Source organism: Nestor notabilis, unplaced genomic scaffold (genome assembly GCF_000696875.1).
Source record: "Nestor notabilis isolate BGI_N333 unplaced genomic scaffold, ASM69687v1 scaffold25331, whole genome shotgun sequence".
Taxonomy (NCBI): Eukaryota; Metazoa; Chordata; class Aves; order Psittaciformes; family Psittacidae; genus Nestor; species Nestor notabilis.
In genome coordinates, this window is record NW_009913770.1 from 22,527 (window position 1) to 41,201 (window position 18,675).

Genomic DNA, 18,675 nt, shown 5'->3' on the forward strand with positions numbered 1-18,675 from the left:
TGTCCAAGCAAGAAAAGTAACCTTCATGTGTAGGCTGAAATACCCCAAAATTCACAATGAGTATAGCAAGCTACGGCAAGATTGGTTTCACACAATGAAAACACGAGTTAGCATGCACTTCACAGGAAGGACTTCTTGCTTTATTAAAACATTTTTAGGAAGTCACTGGAGAGATTAATAGCTGTCAAGAGATGAGCAAGAGATTTTGCACAAAGGCAGGAACCCAGGAATTACAAAGCTGGTCTCAGCATTAACCCATCTCATTGCTTGCTGCATCAGCTTCGAGCATTTTATAAATCTGCTGCCTTTTCACTATTCGTATGGGGGGGCAAACAGGGGTGTGAATTCACTGTGACAGCTTCTACACCAAGGTAACACACAATAAAACCTAAACCCTGGCTTTTGATACAATACCAAAAATTACAAGGAAAGCCTCAGATAAAAGGATCGGATTCAGGAGAAAGAAAAGCACCCCCAAACACAAAATGAGCAAGATAGAGATGCCCCATCCCTGGCAGTGTTCAAGGCCAGGCTGGACGGGGCTTGGAGCAACCTGCTCTAGTAGAAGGTGACCCCCCCCCCGGGACGGGGGGGGAATTGGATGATCTTAAGGTCCTTTCCAACCGAACTGGAAGACCGTTAAGGTCCCTTCCCAACCCAAACCAGTCTGTGACTCTGTGATTGTTCCAGACAACATTGTCCGTTCCAAACACTAGCAAATAAATAAAAGCAAAACCAAACACCAGACAAGTTGCTCTTGCAAGATAACTACATGTGACCCCTGCCTCCAACTAAATCCAAGGGCACATTAAAGCCATTTCCAAGTCCCCAGCACTAGATGGGAAATGCCAGAAAGACAAGTTAATAGGGTTTTTTTCTAGGCTAACTTGAGGTATCAGCTTCACTGGGGAAAACAAGCTAGGCCTGCGGAACGAAACAGAAAAGAGAACAGACTGTGGAAAAACAACGTCTCGGGGCTGTACCTGATGAAAAGTGTATTTGAACAACAGTGCCAGAAACTCAACCACAGGGAACTGGGAGTAGGATTCAATTCGTCGTAGGTGGACACTCACAAAGAGACGGAGAAAATCCGTAAACTTCTCGATGTAGCTACAAGGGAAAGGAGAAGACAACTGAGAAAACACGAAGGATGCCGTGAGGGAAAGCAATTTCATTGAAATAGTGATCAAATTCACTCAAAATCCTTTTAATAAAAGAAAGTTACAATTAACAGCCAGTAGAACAATTAAAACATAAAGCCCTGCAACAATTACCTACAGGATGGCCAACCCTTCATTCCATTAATACCTGAAACAGTAGAAAAGACAGTCTAGTCAAAAGCAACTTTAGTATTCAGGTAAATATATTTGAGTTCAACAAGGCCTGCAAATAAGCACAGTTCCTTCCCTCCCTCAACCCCCTCCGCACCTCCACCCCCCCCCGGAATAGTTAACAGCAGGGGTCATCTTACTGATGTAGATAGGATTAGTGGAATAAATGGTACCACTGAGGAATTCAGATGGAAGCAAGTTGTTAACGCAGGAGTTAGCAATACATATGTTACATTTACACAAGGTAGTGGAAGCACCATGGAGCTGAGAAGAGTGGTTTCTTCTGCAGTGCAGACCAACTATCCAAAAGTTTCTGAACTGAGCCCAGGCTTTTGTGACTAAATTAGACTATAAATACAAATCTTCCTCCACAGCACAGGACTACTCAATGCTTGGGACTGCACAAAGTGAAGGTCCAAAGGAAGCCTGCTACCAACACTTAAGGGAGTCCAGCAAGAGCGTGACCTTGGTGAAGCACTGAGGGTTCCTGAGTATGCAGCTGGGGGGGAATTACCAAGACCACAGTGGGGTAAGTAAGCTTTTACAGGGTAAAAACAAGCACCCTGCACAACACAAGCTTCATCAAGGTTAGAAGTCATCCTCATATTTATCTATACACAAAAGTGTTCAATACTCCATCAGTTCAATACATCCATGCAGCATCATACACAGTGAGAGCTCCAGCAAACCAGTGGCACGGCTGTGTGCAGAGAAGTCCATCCTTCCCACATGGCAAAAGCTCTAAAGTGTACCTGAAGTTTTTCTTTTCATTAAAAAGTTAGGCTTAGCAAAGTTTCAGACACACATGAAAAGACTGGTTTTATGGTACTGCCTTGCTCTTCCCTTCTGCAGACTCTTCTTTGGGGGAAACCCTGCTCTTCCTAATGACATCTCACTCAAGACCGGAAGCACTGCCAGCTAACACAGAGCTGCAGCACTGTTGGTTGTTACAAGCCTACAAAGCCACACGATACTTTGAATATGCAAAAAGATTAAGTTTCCTTTTTATTTGGCACTGCCTACTTGACAAGAGATGGCTAAACATACCCGATTGCAGATCAAACACTTCAAAAGTAAAGCTAGGAGGAAAAGAAAGAGTCCAGATCCAAACACTTCCTTCATGCTTTTAATTTTTTATTTTCTAAAGAGCTTCTGATCTCAGAGCAGTGAAATTCTTACTTGGTCCCTAGCTCTGCCCGCCCCAAAGGTCCTTCTGCAGCCACTGGGCCATTGGTTGCATCCTTACTAGTCACTTGCCAAGTTCTGGATCTTCAAGTTAAAACCAAATACAAATAAAGCAAAAGATAGTTTAAGCTTGTTCTTTTTCTGGTCTAGTTTGGTAGTACCAGCTATTCAAGACCACTTTGTAAAAGAACAAAAATATCCAGCACCATGAGAGGAAGGGAAGGAATGGACCCAGGGAAAGCAGCTTCTTAAGACAGCAAACTAACTAAATCTCCTCAGGATCTGATTGTTAGAGTGCCTTCCAACCTTAACCATTCTATGATTCTAGGATTTTATTAGTCCAAGCCAAGATGGCACTTTCTGCAGTAAGTTTTTTTGAACATACAATTATAGCTATGCCCTTCAGTGACAAAAGAAAAATCCTTGCATCCTTTTCCACAGAGAGGACAGTCACCTCCACTCCTCCAGAAGCCAGCTAAGTCTTTTCAGTATCCAGAGCATCTTAGTTACATTCCTATTTCAGACCTTCACTATGAAGGGATCTCACAATTACAGACACCAACAAATCTCTGTGGATACCATATCTAAGCAGCAGAACATGATGATATGGCAATACCATATCACGAAGGCCAACACAGCTAGAGACCTTCTGCAGCCTTGCCAGCGAAGGCTGCTTTCTCATGTTTTCCATAAAAAGAACAAAGTGACAGAAGAGATTGTGGGGTTCCAGGAAAGCTTTTCTGAAATCCAGAGTGGAACTCTTGGCTCTCTGTGCACACATCTATGTGTGCAATGGTGCCACATTCATACACGTCTTATTTCTAGGACCGAGTGATACTGAAGTCAGAGCAAGTTAGTAAAAACTGAACAAACAGAATTTACTGTTAAGCAGAAGTCATGACTAATCTAAATTTACCACCCCAAAGTTACACATCTACCTAAAGAGATGGAAAAAGGGCATTATACAGAAGAAACATGCAAGTTACCTCTACAAATGGACTCACAGTTTGTTTCCTTAATTTGTTTTTTCTGAGTGGATATTAAAAAAAAAAATCCAAACAAAAAACTCCAACAAAAAGCACCCAAAAGCTCCAAGCTCCTTGCTGCTGCATCTAGGATCAGAAGTTTTACACAGCAGCACCATGTATTTGTAGCAAGACACTGAGAACATTCACACAGCCACAACCTATTTGCCATCATTAGCCCAAGCCTGCCAGGCTCCCCGTGGCAGCAGCCTGCAGAGACAGGCAGCCTCAAGCCCTCACCTCAAGCCTCTTCCACCACCCTGCCGACAGGTGGACTCAACCACTCAACACAACAGCAAGACACTGAGGGTGCTGAGGCGCTGGCACAGGTTGCCCAGAGAAGCTGTAGCTGCCCCATCCCTGGCAGTGTTCAAGGCCAGGTTGGACACAGGGGCTTGGAGCAACCTGCTCTAGTGGAAGGTGTCCCTGCCCATGGCAGGGGTTGGAACTGAATGAGTTTTAAGGTCCTTTCCAGCCCAAACCAGTCTGGAATTCTATAGAGTAGGGTTATATCTGATATAAAAGAATTAAGCTGTTTTAGGCAAAAAAGATGGCAGCAACTGTCTGGAAAATGACAACACCCAAACTCCCAAGATGCTGTGTCTTCCCTGCTGCCTCCAGTCAAGCCAGACAGCCCCTACAGCAGAGCCATTCGCTGCTGCCATTAATGGAGCTCCCTAGGCTGCCTTTTGGTGATGTTTAAAAAAAAAAAGTAAAAATGAAAAAGCAATGAGGACACTGTCACATCTCAGTGAAGGGCAGGGAATTACTTCTATTTTCGTTCAAGTCATGACTCGTAGAATATCTACCCACTCTTTGTATGTTTGAGTTTAAGCAGAGAAGGCAGATACCAACCAGGAAAGGGGATACTGCAGTGCCTTTACCTCACTGAGCCTCTTCTGTTTTCTGTTACAACTGAGTGAAGGACAGGTTCAGCTCTTGTGCCACCTCAGACCTGCAGTCAAACAGTAACGAACGGGGGGAAAGGGGAGGAAGAGGACAGGAAAGAATACCAACGTATGCCACCACGGTCCCTTAGCAAACTCAGCCCCTTACCAGAACCTTACCTGTGGGCACCTACCTTTCTGCCTGTGTCCCTCAGCACAGTACTCTGAAAAAAAGGTGATTAGACACACCATGCATGACTACAAAGTAACAAAGACTGTCCTTGAGAAAGCAAGAGACCCTAGCATAGATACTTAGCTGTTGGTTGCTCTTACCTTTCATCCAGTTCCTCTAGTCGGCTCTTCACCGTATGGGCATTGTTCTCCTTGGTAATCTTCTGCAGGAGGTAGAAAGTCTGCTGGAACATCCGTAACAAATACTCTTCAAACTCCATAGGCACACAGTTCTTAGACATCAGTTCATTGATGCAAGACATAGCCAAGACGCCAAGGCGGCCGCGCTCCTGCCCTAACACTGAGTTCTGGCTGCTGCCGTTCACAGAAGACATCTTCCGCACGCGGGTGTCGCAGCCAAAGCGAGCAAAGTGGAAAATGGTGGTGAGGAGTGATGGAGTGATGCTAGTAGACAAAGGGATCCAGCTGAAGAGGTGTGCCAGGCACTCCAGTGCCAGGGAACATATGTATTCACTTTCTGTATCAAGGATGGGGATTGGCTGGTTCAATAGTTTGGCTGCACTGGGACTCTGCAACAGGCTACTCAACAGGTCACCTGGGAAACAAAGCACACATCTGCATCATAAGACAGGACAATTACCTTCAAAAGCTGCAACTGGCCAGCCTAACTATAAAGCAAAAACTATCAAAGCCTGCGGCATTCAGCAGGTTACTGCACCAAGATTTGTCTGAGATGAACTAGGGATTTTTCTCTTCAGGAATTCAGGAGTTTTGTTCAGATCTCACGTCAGATCAAAATGGGAAGCACGCTCAAAGTGTTTTGGAAAACAGCAGTGCCATGGAGTGTATTTTAGGAATTTAGTATGAATTCACTCCCCCCCTCACAAGGTCGACCATCCTTGATGTAAACTTGCACGAGTTCTCTGGCACATCCATGTTACACTGAACCTTGCCTGTATGTGACAGCTTGTGGATGATGTAAGAGCAGATGTTCTGAGTCAGACCAAGAAGCCTACTTAATACAGTACCTTTTGTCAGTGACCAAAAGCCCAGGCAGACACAGACCGCATTCCCCAGCCTCCAACCACTTGCCTTACAAAGGTTTCCTGAGCCAGGCAGGCTTTGAAGGATTCTCCACAGCCTCAGGACATATCTTAGCATCATAGAATGGTTAGGGTTGGAAAGGACCTTAAGATCATCTAGTTCCAACCCCCCTGCCATGGGCAGAGTCCCCCCTTCTATGACTTTTTCTAGTCTCCAACCAAAGCCACATAAACTTAGTATTTGCAAAATGCTGTGACAGTGTTCTACAGCTTAACTATACATGCAGAGAGACGTTTAGTTTGGGGCTTTGTCAGCTGCTTGTTTCGTTTCCTATCTCCTGTACCCAAATAGGGAAAAGAAATAATCTCTTTCCATTCACATGTCACTCAATAGGTTTCTACTGCAGCTCCTGCTCTCAATTTCTTTGACGAAGAGTACTACTTTTCTTGTTACTAATATGGAAACCATTCAATACCCTCAATCATCTTCACTGCCCTTCTACAAAGCTATCATTTCTACTCTAGCTTATTGATATAGGAAGACTATAGGAACTCCAGCCACTATTCAAGGTGTAGATGAACCTGAATTCCACATAGCACTGAGGCAGCTAGCTATTTTTGACTGCTACTGACCTGAATTTTTTGTTGAATTATGTGGGGCAATGCTCAGAAGGGAATCCTGCATACTGAAGGTGAGTTTGGAACCTATGATTTGGCATAAGCATATATATATATAAATACACACGAGTAACCCAAACACAGGTTATACTTATCCACACTGTGTTTCACCTTCCACTGGCCCACAGACATATAAGACCTTCCTGCAGGTCTTCAGTTGCACCTTCTTCCTCACCATTCTGACCATCTTGGTGCCCTTGACAAGCCTCCTTGTCTCTTTACTGAGCCCTCTTCCAAAGTCTCTAACAAGTATGTCCATGAGCACAGTCCCAAGCAGTACGCCACAGGTGACCTCCTTTTTCATGGCAAGAGGGGACTATCTCCACTTACCTTTGTCTCCTGCCTTCTAACCAATGTATTAATGATCCAGAGACTCCTTATCCCTGACAGTCTTCACTTTCTCTAAAGCTTTTAGCACAAAGCCTTCCTGAAAGCTTTATGGAAATTTAAGCTGACCACCAGGTCAGCTGCCTTTCCCCACAGAAGCTGCCTGCTATCTTGCAGGCTTCCATATGCTGAAAACCTATTCACCTTCCCCAGGTTATTCTTGAGTACAAATGTCTTCAACTTTAGAAATCCACAGGCACTTGCTACATTACAGAATGTGAAGTTCTCCACAGAAAATCCAAGCAGTCTTTTTTTTTTTCCTTTGGAAAGTGAAATGACCCAACACAGCAGCAGTACGAAAATAACAGGTTTGATTTACTGAGCTATTTCCAAAGCACTCAGAAGTATGCATGATGAACAGATCCCTCTTAAGTCTCCATTTGTCATCAAGATCGATGTCGTACATCACTAAATTCATAACTCCCTGCCATACCTTATCATCGTTTATTTCCTCTCTGCTCCAGAAACTTAAGGCATCATGCCACTTCAGCTGAATTAGATAACCCTGCACTTAGTCTTTACATAAAAGCAGCCCCCATGGTGTCATCCACAACTATACATAGGCTGCAGTGTGAGAGCTGCTTGCACTGTGCTTTTACAGAAGCAGATACACTTCTTCCAAATGCCCACTCCAACAAGCTCCACAAAAATCACTGAGAATCAAAGATTCATATCTTTCAATCCATCAGCACCAGAAACTGTAAATTTGGTCCCTATAACTCATAGCAGTCAGTGTTTTGCACCCAGTTATATTACTGAAATTCAGATTTTAAGTTGTATCTGGTGTCTTTGCAAAGAGGTCATAAATTTACAGGACTGACTGTATTTGTGCACAAAGAGAAAACTCTCAGGAGGGGCTGGGATAAGGCTATTCTGCACAAGTCATCAGCAGCAAACATTTCTGCTTCTCATTTGTTCACCATATGCGACTGCATACGCCTAACGAAGCCATTCATCAAGGAAAGAGCTATAAATCACGCACAGCTATTTGGAGGCTGAGATTATTTCTGAGTAAATTCTACACTGATGCAGTAACTCCAGTGTTTCCCAACATAGGACGTTATCAGAGTTCCTTTGCTTAAGTGGCATGAGAAATGAGTTTAACATTGTCTCTAAGTGCTATTTAAGAACTATGCAAGAGTTGCAAGTAACCACTCTGCTTCCCTGTGCAAAAACAGGAAGCATTGCTTTTCCAAGTTCCTAAAGAGATTTTGGCTCTGATGGAGGATATTAAATATTTATAAGGACTCTGAAGCTTACTTTCCTTTTTGGAGCACCTTTAATTTCACCTGAATATAAGGAGAAAAAGATGGTGGCCTCATCTAAGCAACAAGAAAGTTTAAGTGTCAGCAGTAAACAGGAATACTTTGCTGCATGAATGAGACTCAAATATAACAACGTGGGTAAAAAGATTTGGTCAGCTCACAGATTTCACAGACTTTAAGGACAGAGAAACAATTAACATCTCCAGTGCAGAGTTTAATAGCAGAGTTTCACTAAACCCACATTTGTCCCATAGTTTACCTTCCACTCATATACTCATCTCTGCCTGCAAGCAAGGACCCATAGATGTGCAATGCTAGGACTGCCACTCACCACTACAAACTTGTGTATCTGGCTTTAAACCTCATAGCTTCTCCATGTTAGCAACTAGTGTTAGCAACTCCATCAGTGCTCTTCCTCCACTGTGGATCTTTCAACTGACCATATCCTCAAATAGCCACCCAAACGACAATTGATTAATAAAGAAAATGGAAGATAGTCCTCCATGAAACCAGAACGTGAGCAAGCCGTGGATAAGAGGGAAGCATTCAGTGTTCTTCCTTTTGGACTTCGAGAACTTCAATCGCAACCAGTTTAAGATGGAGAGAGTAGCTGAGGCAGAGCACAGAACAAATACAGAGAAAGTTTCAAATAAAGAAGTTTGCATAGGCAGGACCCAACGAAAACAAGCCTGAACTGCTAGAGGAATTGCAGTGTAGTCTCAATTACTAGCAATTACCTTGAAAACATACTGTGTACAGTTAGTTTGTTTTCCCTGAAAGGGGAGAAAGGAAAGACCCACTCTTGCCAAATAATACAAGTCTTGTTTCTTTCTGTTAATACTTTATTTCTTTTCAACCTTTGCTAGCTACAGCAAAATCCACCCTCTCTAAATGCAAGGAATTATTTCTTCCCATTAAGTATGTTTTGTATATAACTACAAAAGTGTCTTAAGCTCTTCTACAGGAAAGAAGCACTTGAAATTTTGCCGAAACTTAAATGTGAAAGTTTTAACACTCACTAAAATATCAACAAAAGCTTTGCCCAGGCAGCTGTCTTAAGCTACTAGTGCAATGTGGCCACAAGAAAGTGATCTGCAACTCTCAATTAACTGTTTAAGGTCCCAAAGACAGGAGAGACAAAGGTACAACTGTTTTAACTCACTGAACACACTGCACCAAGCACAACTCGGTATCAGTATGACCCTGGAGAAGAAAATACTGGATCCATAAGCCTTTCATCTTCTCCCTATGCACAACTGGGTTCCAGACCCTAAGCCCTTCTTTTTCCTTGTTAAAAGCAGACAGAGCCAAGATCAGACAACATACTGATTTCACTGCATCCTGGTATTCCTCCCTACTTTGTTTTCCAAGGAGCAGGAACAAAGACACCACAATTTTGGCTCAGGTGAGCCAAAAGTAACAACAGCCCACGTTACATCAAGGCACAAGAGAAACTGGTAGTCATAAGATGAGCATTACGCCTGGGCTGACTCTAAAGCATTCACTCTCTATTCTGACTTAACAGGATAAGTGAAGTGTGAGCCAAGTACACAAACATAGAAATAAATTCTCTATTTTGAAGGTAACTATAAAAATATATGTAAATGAGTTTAGATTAGATAAATACCCATGCAAAAGACTCACACGAATAGGTAGAAAACAAACCTTCACTATATATATACACACACACAATGTCCTAGCCACCTTTTTTTTTTTTAATAGATAGGTCTTCAGTTTTGCTCCACTTTGGCTCTTGATGCGCTTACAGTTGAAATTCAGAGAGGACAAAGCCAACTCCCTGTTAGAAGACAAGTTAGAGCATTTTGAACTGACACTTCAGAAAGCTTTTTGCCATCTGAGGATAAGAAGCAGCTATATTGTGCACTTTACGATGAGGTGGCATTTTCTGTGGTACATCCCCTGCAGTGGAAATTGCTTTGTGTAAGGTTTATCTTTCTGACCAGGAGTTTATTGTCCTATGAAAAGCTCTAGGAAAGGGTTATTACAAGAGATTAGACAGCAAAGAGGAATCTATGCCTGATGTTGCAAGTTTAACTACATGGAAATATCATCTTCTATTTAGCCATCCTTACCACTTTCTCCTGAAGTTGGGGATGGTGGTGGAGTGGCAGCAGTAGCGCTGTGTTTGTCCCAGATGCTCTCCAAAATACCTGCCCAAAGAAAGATTTTTCAGAACAGCCTAAGAGACAGATAAATCAACAAACATACTGGAGACTGCAAAAGAACTTTGGTAGAACACATCTTTACTGTTTTGACAAGTAACACTGTCTTCTCTTACTGAGCTCAAGAAAATTACCAAGTGCTTATACACACAATCCCTCTTAATGAGGAATGGGATATATGTAGCTATACAGCTGCTCTACTACACAAGTTGTTTCATAGTAAGCTGACCCAAATGCCTAAAGGTAGAGTTGAGTGTTCAAACAACAGAAGCAGCCACTACATTGCCAACATGTTGCTTCACTGAACCAAGAATGCTCTAGCATCTCAAGGCTGTTGAAGGAGGACATTTGTTTCAAGGTTCAAGAGCAGTAACTCATACCTGTGAGGAGCCCAAGCACTGTTTGCACCTGGTCTAGGAGCAGCTTGCGGAGCTCTTCTTTCCGGGCCACGCTGAGATCTTCCCTTGGACATGCCAGTTCTTCCGAAGTCGTTTTCAACATGATCAGTCCCAGAGGAGTGGTCACAGGAGACTGAATTAACTGAGGGGGAAACATGAGTGCAACACGTGACGATAACATTCTGCAAAGCACTCAGCTGACAAGTGGGATTAGCAACACTACTAGCAGTTTACAAGTGCTTCAAGACTGTGTGAGTATCAGTTCCCACAGTCTGCAGTGCTGCATGTAGAGGGAAGAGAACTGCAAATATTTGATTTCCTAAGACACTAATCTATGATGTTGCAACAGTTCAAGTACCACGGGAATCCTTGGGGTTTCAAGAGAGCTTTCCTAATGTCATGGTACACGTTCTCTGTTTCAGCATGTTTACCAGTAACAGTCTGTTCCTTCTGTTTACTGCCTTCTGCTGACATCATCACTTCTCAGAACTGCCTCAGCACCAGCAGTTTCACCACATAACAGGGCTGCAGCCACACTGGGCTCAGGAGCCCTCACCAGAAGCCAAGCAGTCTCCCATTAAGAATCCCAGCCCTACCTATGCACACAAAAAGCTGCAGCCAACATCAGTTAGCAATAGAACACAGCGCAGGGATCCAACCTCTCCTTGCATCTGTATCACATCTCAAACTGTAAATCGTATTTCCCCTAAAATGAGTAATTTCCACCACATGCAGGAAGAGGACTGAAGAAAGGGATTCTTGCCCTCAGTAGCCACTGGGATATTAAAGACACACTCAAGTGGGGCAATGTTTTATTTTCAGCTGAAAGACAGCACTGCTTTTCACTGCTGACCTGGAACATCCAAAATGGTTTATTCGCTACCCCCTCTGGGAGAAGGAAGACTAATGCAAATCACAATTACCACAACTAATCCTTGAAGTAATAAATTCTGTAATACAGCCTGACTTCAGTCCTAACTCCCTGGCCCTCCCAGCCAGAGACAGGCTGAGTTAACACTGCTAAGGCTACACAATGGAGAAAAAAGCCCATCCAAAAGCTCTTGGTCTAGGTGCACATGAGCTCGGCTTTCAGGAAGGAAGCATGATGGCACAGAAGCAGGTAGCTAAAGAATTAAATGAAACACACAACTTGTTAGGAAGTTGCAAAGAGGCTGAACCATCTCTCAGTATTTTCTGACAATACCAGGAAATTTAGCAATAGCATAGACTGGTACTTCAGTAATTTTAAACAAAGTAGAACCTTCTGTGTTTGCATAATGACAACAAAATGGTTCAAGTTACTTCTCTCCAGCCCTCAAATGGTTCAGTACAAGGTTTGCAGTACTGGGATACAATTTAAAGCTAAAGAATGAAACAGTTGCTTCAAGTGATCACAGAAGTCTTGAGACAGAAGTCACCTGCAACTCCAAAAGCAACTCATTCTGCTCTTGTGCTACTCTTCATTATTTGGAGGTCTTGGAGGTCAGTATTAGTGTTTTAATTCCACTTTCTCTGAATGTTTTTGGAAGGTGCTACAGAAGTTAATTTATAGGATCATTTTCCTCTGCAGCCGAGTCCAAAAGGAGAGGCTTAAGAAAAAACAGATACACAAACTGGGCTCTGCAATCACTCAAGATAACCTCCAAAGTGCTAGAAAAGCAAGCAGAAGCTCAGACAGCATTTCAGCTCAGATTCACGTGAAATCAAAGCCAAAACTATAAGCTTAGACAGTTGTCTCATTGTCAAAATGACTACCCAGGAAAAAACTGCAGCATTTTGCACTATGTAACTACAGAAAGCTGTATGAAAAGACATTACACCAGTTAGTAACAGGCTCTGTAGGCCAGGTTAGCATTTTTTTAAATTTGAAATTAATACTAGACCCATTTCTCTTAAAGAAACTCCTGACACTCAAGGACTTTGATTCATTTAAATAACTGCCCATGACTTGTCTGTGGGCATTGCTGCATTCAATCACCTCACTATGTCAGCAGAAAAAAGACAGTCAGCCTCCTTAAGTCAATTATGAATAATTTTAAGAGAAATGGAAACAAGGTCCTTAAAAGAGGAGGTTTGCACCAGCCTCGTCAGGCTCCAGCAGCAATGAGCTGTTTGCTGGGCTCAGGGTTAGCTCTGAAGATGTTGAATTACAACCAGCATTCAAACTAACAGCACTGTCTCAGCCAGGATCCTCCAATACATACTCCGGTGTTCCTGCAAAAGCCCTCTTAAACACCCCAACAGTGTTCCACCTGTTACTGTACATACTGAGGCACCAAAGATTTTAGACTATCTTTGGCTGTTAGATGAAAAATCTCCAACAGCCACATTCAGAAACTTCACTTGTGAGAATCATCCAGTGATGCATCCATAGCATTACTGACTTTTTACCTTAAAGAACCCACACCCTCTAAATTTTCAATAACTACTCCTGAATTCTTCCCTGTGAGGGTGCTGAGGTGCTGGCACAGGGTGCCCAGAGAAGCTGTGGCTGCCCCATCCCTGGCAGTGCTCAAGGCCAGGTTGGACACAGGGGCTTGGAGCAACCTGCTCTAGTGGAAGGCGTCCCTGCCCATGGCCAGGGGGTTGGGACTGGATGAGTTTTAAGGTCCCTTCCAACCCAAACCAGTCTATGATGATGAAATATTTAAAATTCAAACTGCAGTTGACATTTGTTGCTTTGTCAAAAAACACTAATATTAGTAATAAAAGTATCATGTAGGAAGCTAAGGTTTATCTGCAAAATTAAAAAGGAAGATAAGTTTAAGAAGCAATTTTGTTTTTCATGTCGTTTTTTAACCTTTGTCAAGTCACTACTCAAGGAAACAACATAATGTCTCTCCATAAACTAACAGAAGTTTAATACAAGTTTTCCCTTTATAAACTCCTTACCTGCAAGATGTTAGTGAAAAAGTCATGGTAGAACATTGGCCAGTCTTGCCTGCCAATATCCACAATGACTTTGCAGAGCTTGTTTCTGATGAAGTAAGGCAGAGTTTTATGGTGAGCCAGAAGGAGCTTGGGCAGGCAGCTGCGGATCTCCATTTTGTCTTGAGATGGGACCCCAAGCCACATCTTATTGATCAGGTTCTGGAAAAGAAACAGACATCTCAAATGAGCTCACTTACACCTGCTCCATTGAGTTAAACATCAAGAAAACTGGACACACAGTGTAGGGACAGAGCACCAGGCAGAGCAGCTGCATCTTACACCCCAGGATTGCCTGTCCCGGCCACACCGCATGGGCAGGGGAAAGGTTATAGCTTTCAATCCATCCTGGCCTCACACTGACCTAGCCTGAGCAGTTGGAAACTTAGGCACCTGTATTTGTTGTAGTTCAACCTTCACTGCTGCTGTAGGCAGACCTACAGATAAGGAAAGGAGTGGGTATTAGCAAGTTAAACAGATGTTTCCCTTTCGTTAGAGCTCCAACACCCATCTTGCTGGACAAAGAGCTGAAATTTAACATGCTTTAATTGCTCAGCAGCCCAGTACCAACCCTGATACTTTTAACAACATGTAGAGTGTGTGAAAACTAAGCGAGGCACAACAAGAGCAGCTTCATGGAATGCAAACCCCACATCGCGAACTTGGAATAAGCTTTGCTACCTAAAGGAGTACTCGGGCAACTGAAGACAGCGATGGTTCAAGCTGCTGAACAAAACCCACTGAGCTTATCTCTTACAAGCCACACAACATGTAGGGATGAGATCTAACAAAACCCCACCGCCCACCACAAGAGTATCAGATTCATACAAGCCCTCCAACAGGCGAGTTTCACACAAGATGGGTTTCAATGCCCCAGGAATTGCTACTCCTGGAAAACACCACCATTTCTATCTATTGACAAGTGTCTGCAATGTCAATGTTGCCATTGTAAGTGGGTTCGGGTCAAGTGGAACTGGTTTGGCATGCCTATAAATTTCTTCCACTATCCTTTAATCCTGGATGCCTAGATTTTCCCCTTAAAGGGGGAAGCATAGTCTTGTATGAAGCAGAAAAAAAAAAAAATATGAGGGGAAGCAAGTTCAGTTTAAGATGACTTTGATGCCACCCTGGTCTCCTTAAGCTGAAAGGTCACCAGAGTGACTGCCTTGCAGTGACAGGGAACCACTTTAACTGAAAGCTTTTAGTCCACTTAAAGCCAGACAAAATCCTTAAGAAGGCAGAGTTGCAAATTGCTTTCCTGCCACGCTACAATCCCATTTAAGGGCTCTGGAGCATTAGGAGCTGAGCCTCCCAGATAAACTTACTGAAGAGACCTGCTACTGAGGCAACATTTGTACCCATCTGCAGGCAGACAGCTTGCGGAACCCGTAAGTAGGAGATGCTGCAAAGGGGTTTCTTGCGGATAATGGAATATTATTTATGGTCAAAGCAGATCCAATTCACAGTGTAGACTTACGGTACCAGTTGACAGTGTAGAGATACAGAGGTATTTTTATACATTAAGTTCCTCAAAGAAGTTGCTTTCTGGGTGTTCTCACAGAGAAGACCCAGAAGTATTGCTTAAAAACAACGATGACCCAACCAAATGAGAGTTCCCTACTGCAAGTCCAGAACAAGAGTTTCATAAGCCCCAATAAGACTGGAAGATGCTTTAGCTTTAACATTCACGCTTTAATGCCCACTGAGTTTTGTCCTACTCATCTGACCTGGAAATAGAAGTTTTCTGCACCTGTGAAATTATTTTGGGAAGATGTTCTCTTCTCCAAAAGGAAGAAGTGAAAAAGGTTCATCTGGAAGGGGGCCAAGGATTTTTATTCCAGATCTACTGTTAACTTCCTAGACATTCTAGAAAACACAACATTCTCATGAAGTTTTGGGAATAATCCCTATGTTCACATACACATTTTACTGACATGCAGTACTCTGACAGTTGAAGACTGATGAAGTTGCTATGAGGACCAGCTGAATGGGCAGCACTCCAGTAGTTAACTTTGACTATCAATGGTGAGATCCTAATCTCTCAGCTGAGCTCTGGACTCATGTCCCTCACTTTACACTTGGACAATGATTTCTTTATTCTGTGAAATTCTGGGCACAATTATCTTTTCAGTGCTACTCCCCCCTCCCAGAAGCAGAGGCTCAGTAATCAAACAGGTTTTAGTCTTCATAAAAATCAGTTTAATTATTGCATGGTGCTGCTGTGTGACATCCATCCCCAGAGCAGGGAACAACTCCCACTCCATTTGTCATGATTACCCTCTACTGAAAGGAAGGCAAACCAGAATCAGTTTGCAGATCAAGTCCAGATAAATCAAGTGAACGTTTAAAGGGAAGAAGTTGCGAGCAACAATGTGGATAATTCTGTGGATAGGAGTTGTTGGCTCCATCTAAAAAGTGGCCACTGCAAAGGATATAAAGCCCCTGTGATGTAGGAGAGGAGCTGAGACTGCCCACCCGGCCAAGAACACAACACAGAGGCTACAAACAGACAAGGGTGAGGTGTGACACTGACCAAACCCCAGAATATCGCTAGGGAAAAACGTGTCAGTGGTCACTGGGAAGTCACTCGATAAAACAGAGCTGCTCACAGAATACTTTTCTTTCTTCCAGTAGATATACAAATCAATATTTAGGCTTTTAACCATAACTTTGTTCTTTTATAAATAGGTGGGATGTGGTCTTCTACAAGAGACCTTCCCTCTACATCTAGCACATAAGCTTGTGTTCAAGAGCATCAACCACATCTATGAGATATCAGAAAAATAAACAGAACTTTGTCTTCCCTCTTAGCATTAAAGTTTGCAGGAGTAGCACATAATCATGCACATCTTTCTGACCATAAAAATACTATAAAAGCAATAAGACTCTTAAAAGCATTGTGCGGAAAACTCAGGCAGCCTCTGAAACTGGAGGTAGTTTGTACTGCGAGATGCCAGGAAATGAATTCTTCAATTTGCGTACAAAGATTCATATTCTCCTACTCTTGGCTTGCCATTAAGCAGCCTCTCTAGGAGAGCACAATAAAAGCATCCTTTAGCACTGTACTTACTAGGACTGCCCTTTCAGACAAACATTTTCCAATCAAATCAATTGCCATATAAAACTGCACCAGACAGAAAATGCACTAAGCAGGCAACAGCCACAGCTTACCTCAAACACAGTCAAACTGTACATCATGACATAGTCGTTTCTTGTACTTGACAGGAAATAGAGGCAGAATCTCCAGGCTCCTATCTGCTGGGCAAAGTTATTTAAAAGCTCCTCTGAAAAAAACAAAAGTATTAAAAAATTACAGGGTGATTCTTCAGCTGTGAACAAATCCCTAACAATGTATACTGGTAGCACAGTAACACACTGAGCATGGAAGAAACCCCATGTTCAGGGAATGACTCAACCTGGAGGAAGGGAAAAAAAGAAAATCCCACTCCACAGTATTAAAAGCAACCTAATAACAGGCTTTAATGAAAACAAAATAGGTATGTCACTTTAGAATACAGTTTGGACAAATACAGACTAATAGCTGAATATTCAATTACACAGAAATCATGCTATGAGCATTACCATTTTACCTGTAAAAGCCAAATGTTGGTATACCAGGTCACTGTGAAACATGAGGAGTACTTCAGATCCCACGCAGTGTTATAAACACCCTTGTTTTAATCAGTTGCTCCAAGAGCCATTGACTTTGTTGTAGGTCTCTGAACACTCAGGTACAGGATTTGGTCACCTCACATCAAGTGACTACGTACCAAATGTGGCAAAGGGAAAACTGAAAGTGCTGTTTCACAGGTTGATCAAATTGAATCCTTAATCAAATTGTTTCTTTCCTGCAACTTAAGCAGGAAAATGGGGGTGCTGAAGCCTTTTACCTTTTTCACAGCAGTTCTCCACAACAGGAAAAAGACTCACCCTTGCCTAGTCGCTTCTTCTTTATTTTACCAGATTTCTGGGAGAAGTCTTTCCTGCTGGGACTTTTGGCACTGAAGTTAGGGATGGCAGAAGTTTGAGCATAAAAGCAAACTGCCTATTCACGGCCATCAACAACAGGCTCAAGAAGCTAATATAGAGCTTCTAGAGCCTATAAGATCTCTGCTGGTTTTCAGGACACCAGCCAAAATGAAACCTAACTGCTTATTCCTACTTGTCATTTCACATTAACTAAGCCAGTTTTCTGCTTTCCCTTCTTAATGCCAAACAAATCTGAAGTTCATGCTCCATCTCCAGGCAGAAGGTACAGGTTTTCCAGCACATGCAATTCAACAATGTACAGGCAAAGAAAAACATAACATCCTTCTCTTACCCTAACCAACTTACTGCCCTTGATAAAAAACACCTCCATGCTTACAGCAGTAGAGAGTTACTGGCATCTTATCTACAGGACATGCCATGGGATCTCCAAAACACAAACTACATAAGCCTTTACTTCAAGTCGATACATAAGCAGGAGAGGCCAAGGTGCCAGTTTGGTATGGGATAGAGTACTTTCTTGTGCTGTATCAGCTGAACATAACCAAGTCCTCTGCTGAGGTCTGCAGGCAGCAAAAGCAGAGGGGACCATCCTTTAACAGAGGCATGAACTCACCTATCTCACGCTTTCTCTCATTTGTTGTGCAATTGTGGAAAAACTCTGTCATTAGACTCTCCAAAGCCCGTAGCGAGGCCTCCTCAGATGCCTGGAAACAACATTTAAAGAGAAGAGTTAAATCTAACTTCCACTTTTGACTTGCACACAGGAGGTCGGTGTCATTCATATCACAGATGCACCCAACAATAGCTCGAAGTCCAGATGGAGGGCAAAATAACCTGCAATTTAAACTACTCATTGCTGTCAAGTAGCCAGAAAGTTTGTTTACTGTAAGTGAAAGCTTTGGACTAGAAGGACCATTTGCTCAGCTGCATTAATGAAAACAATACAAGAAGCTTCCTTCATTTTTGGTGGCATTTAGTGATTCTAAGTTAGCTCATCCTTGTCAAGTTATTCTCAAAGACAGCAAGTTCAAGAAGATGCTTTCAGATGTTTAGAGATACTAAACACAGCGATAGCACAGGGAGCATGAACTCCGAGAGGACTCCTGACACCTATTCCTACCTTTGCCTCAGTGCCAGGTGTCACCTGCAAAACCAAAGCTGCTCAGCAGGAGTTTCTAGGACT

At 42.8% G+C, this 18,675-nt stretch overlaps 1 protein-coding gene across 1 annotated transcript in view; it reads right to left on the bottom strand.

Annotated features, from left to right (window-relative positions):
* Positions 1–18,194, bottom strand: part of XPO6 (exportin 6) — a 37,591-nt gene extending 19,397 nt beyond the window's left edge. The window contains exons 1-8 of the mRNA XM_010023353.1: positions 18,106–18,194; positions 16,674–16,786; positions 13,467–13,664; positions 10,557–10,716; positions 10,087–10,164; positions 4,762–5,215; positions 984–1,110; positions 1–34 (exon numbers count right to left, since the gene is read on the bottom strand). The exon at positions 1–34 is cut by the window's left edge and continues 100 nt beyond it. Coding sequence (XP_010021655.1) covers positions 1–34; positions 984–1,110; positions 4,762–5,215; positions 10,087–10,164; positions 10,557–10,716; positions 13,467–13,664; positions 16,674–16,786; positions 18,106–18,157 — 1,216 coding nt within the window. The 5' untranslated portion in view covers positions 18,158–18,194. The remainder of the gene's footprint in view (positions 35–983; positions 1,111–4,761; positions 5,216–10,086; positions 10,165–10,556; positions 10,717–13,466; positions 13,665–16,673; positions 16,787–18,105) is intronic.
* Between the last annotated feature and the right edge of the window lie 481 nt (positions 18,195–18,675).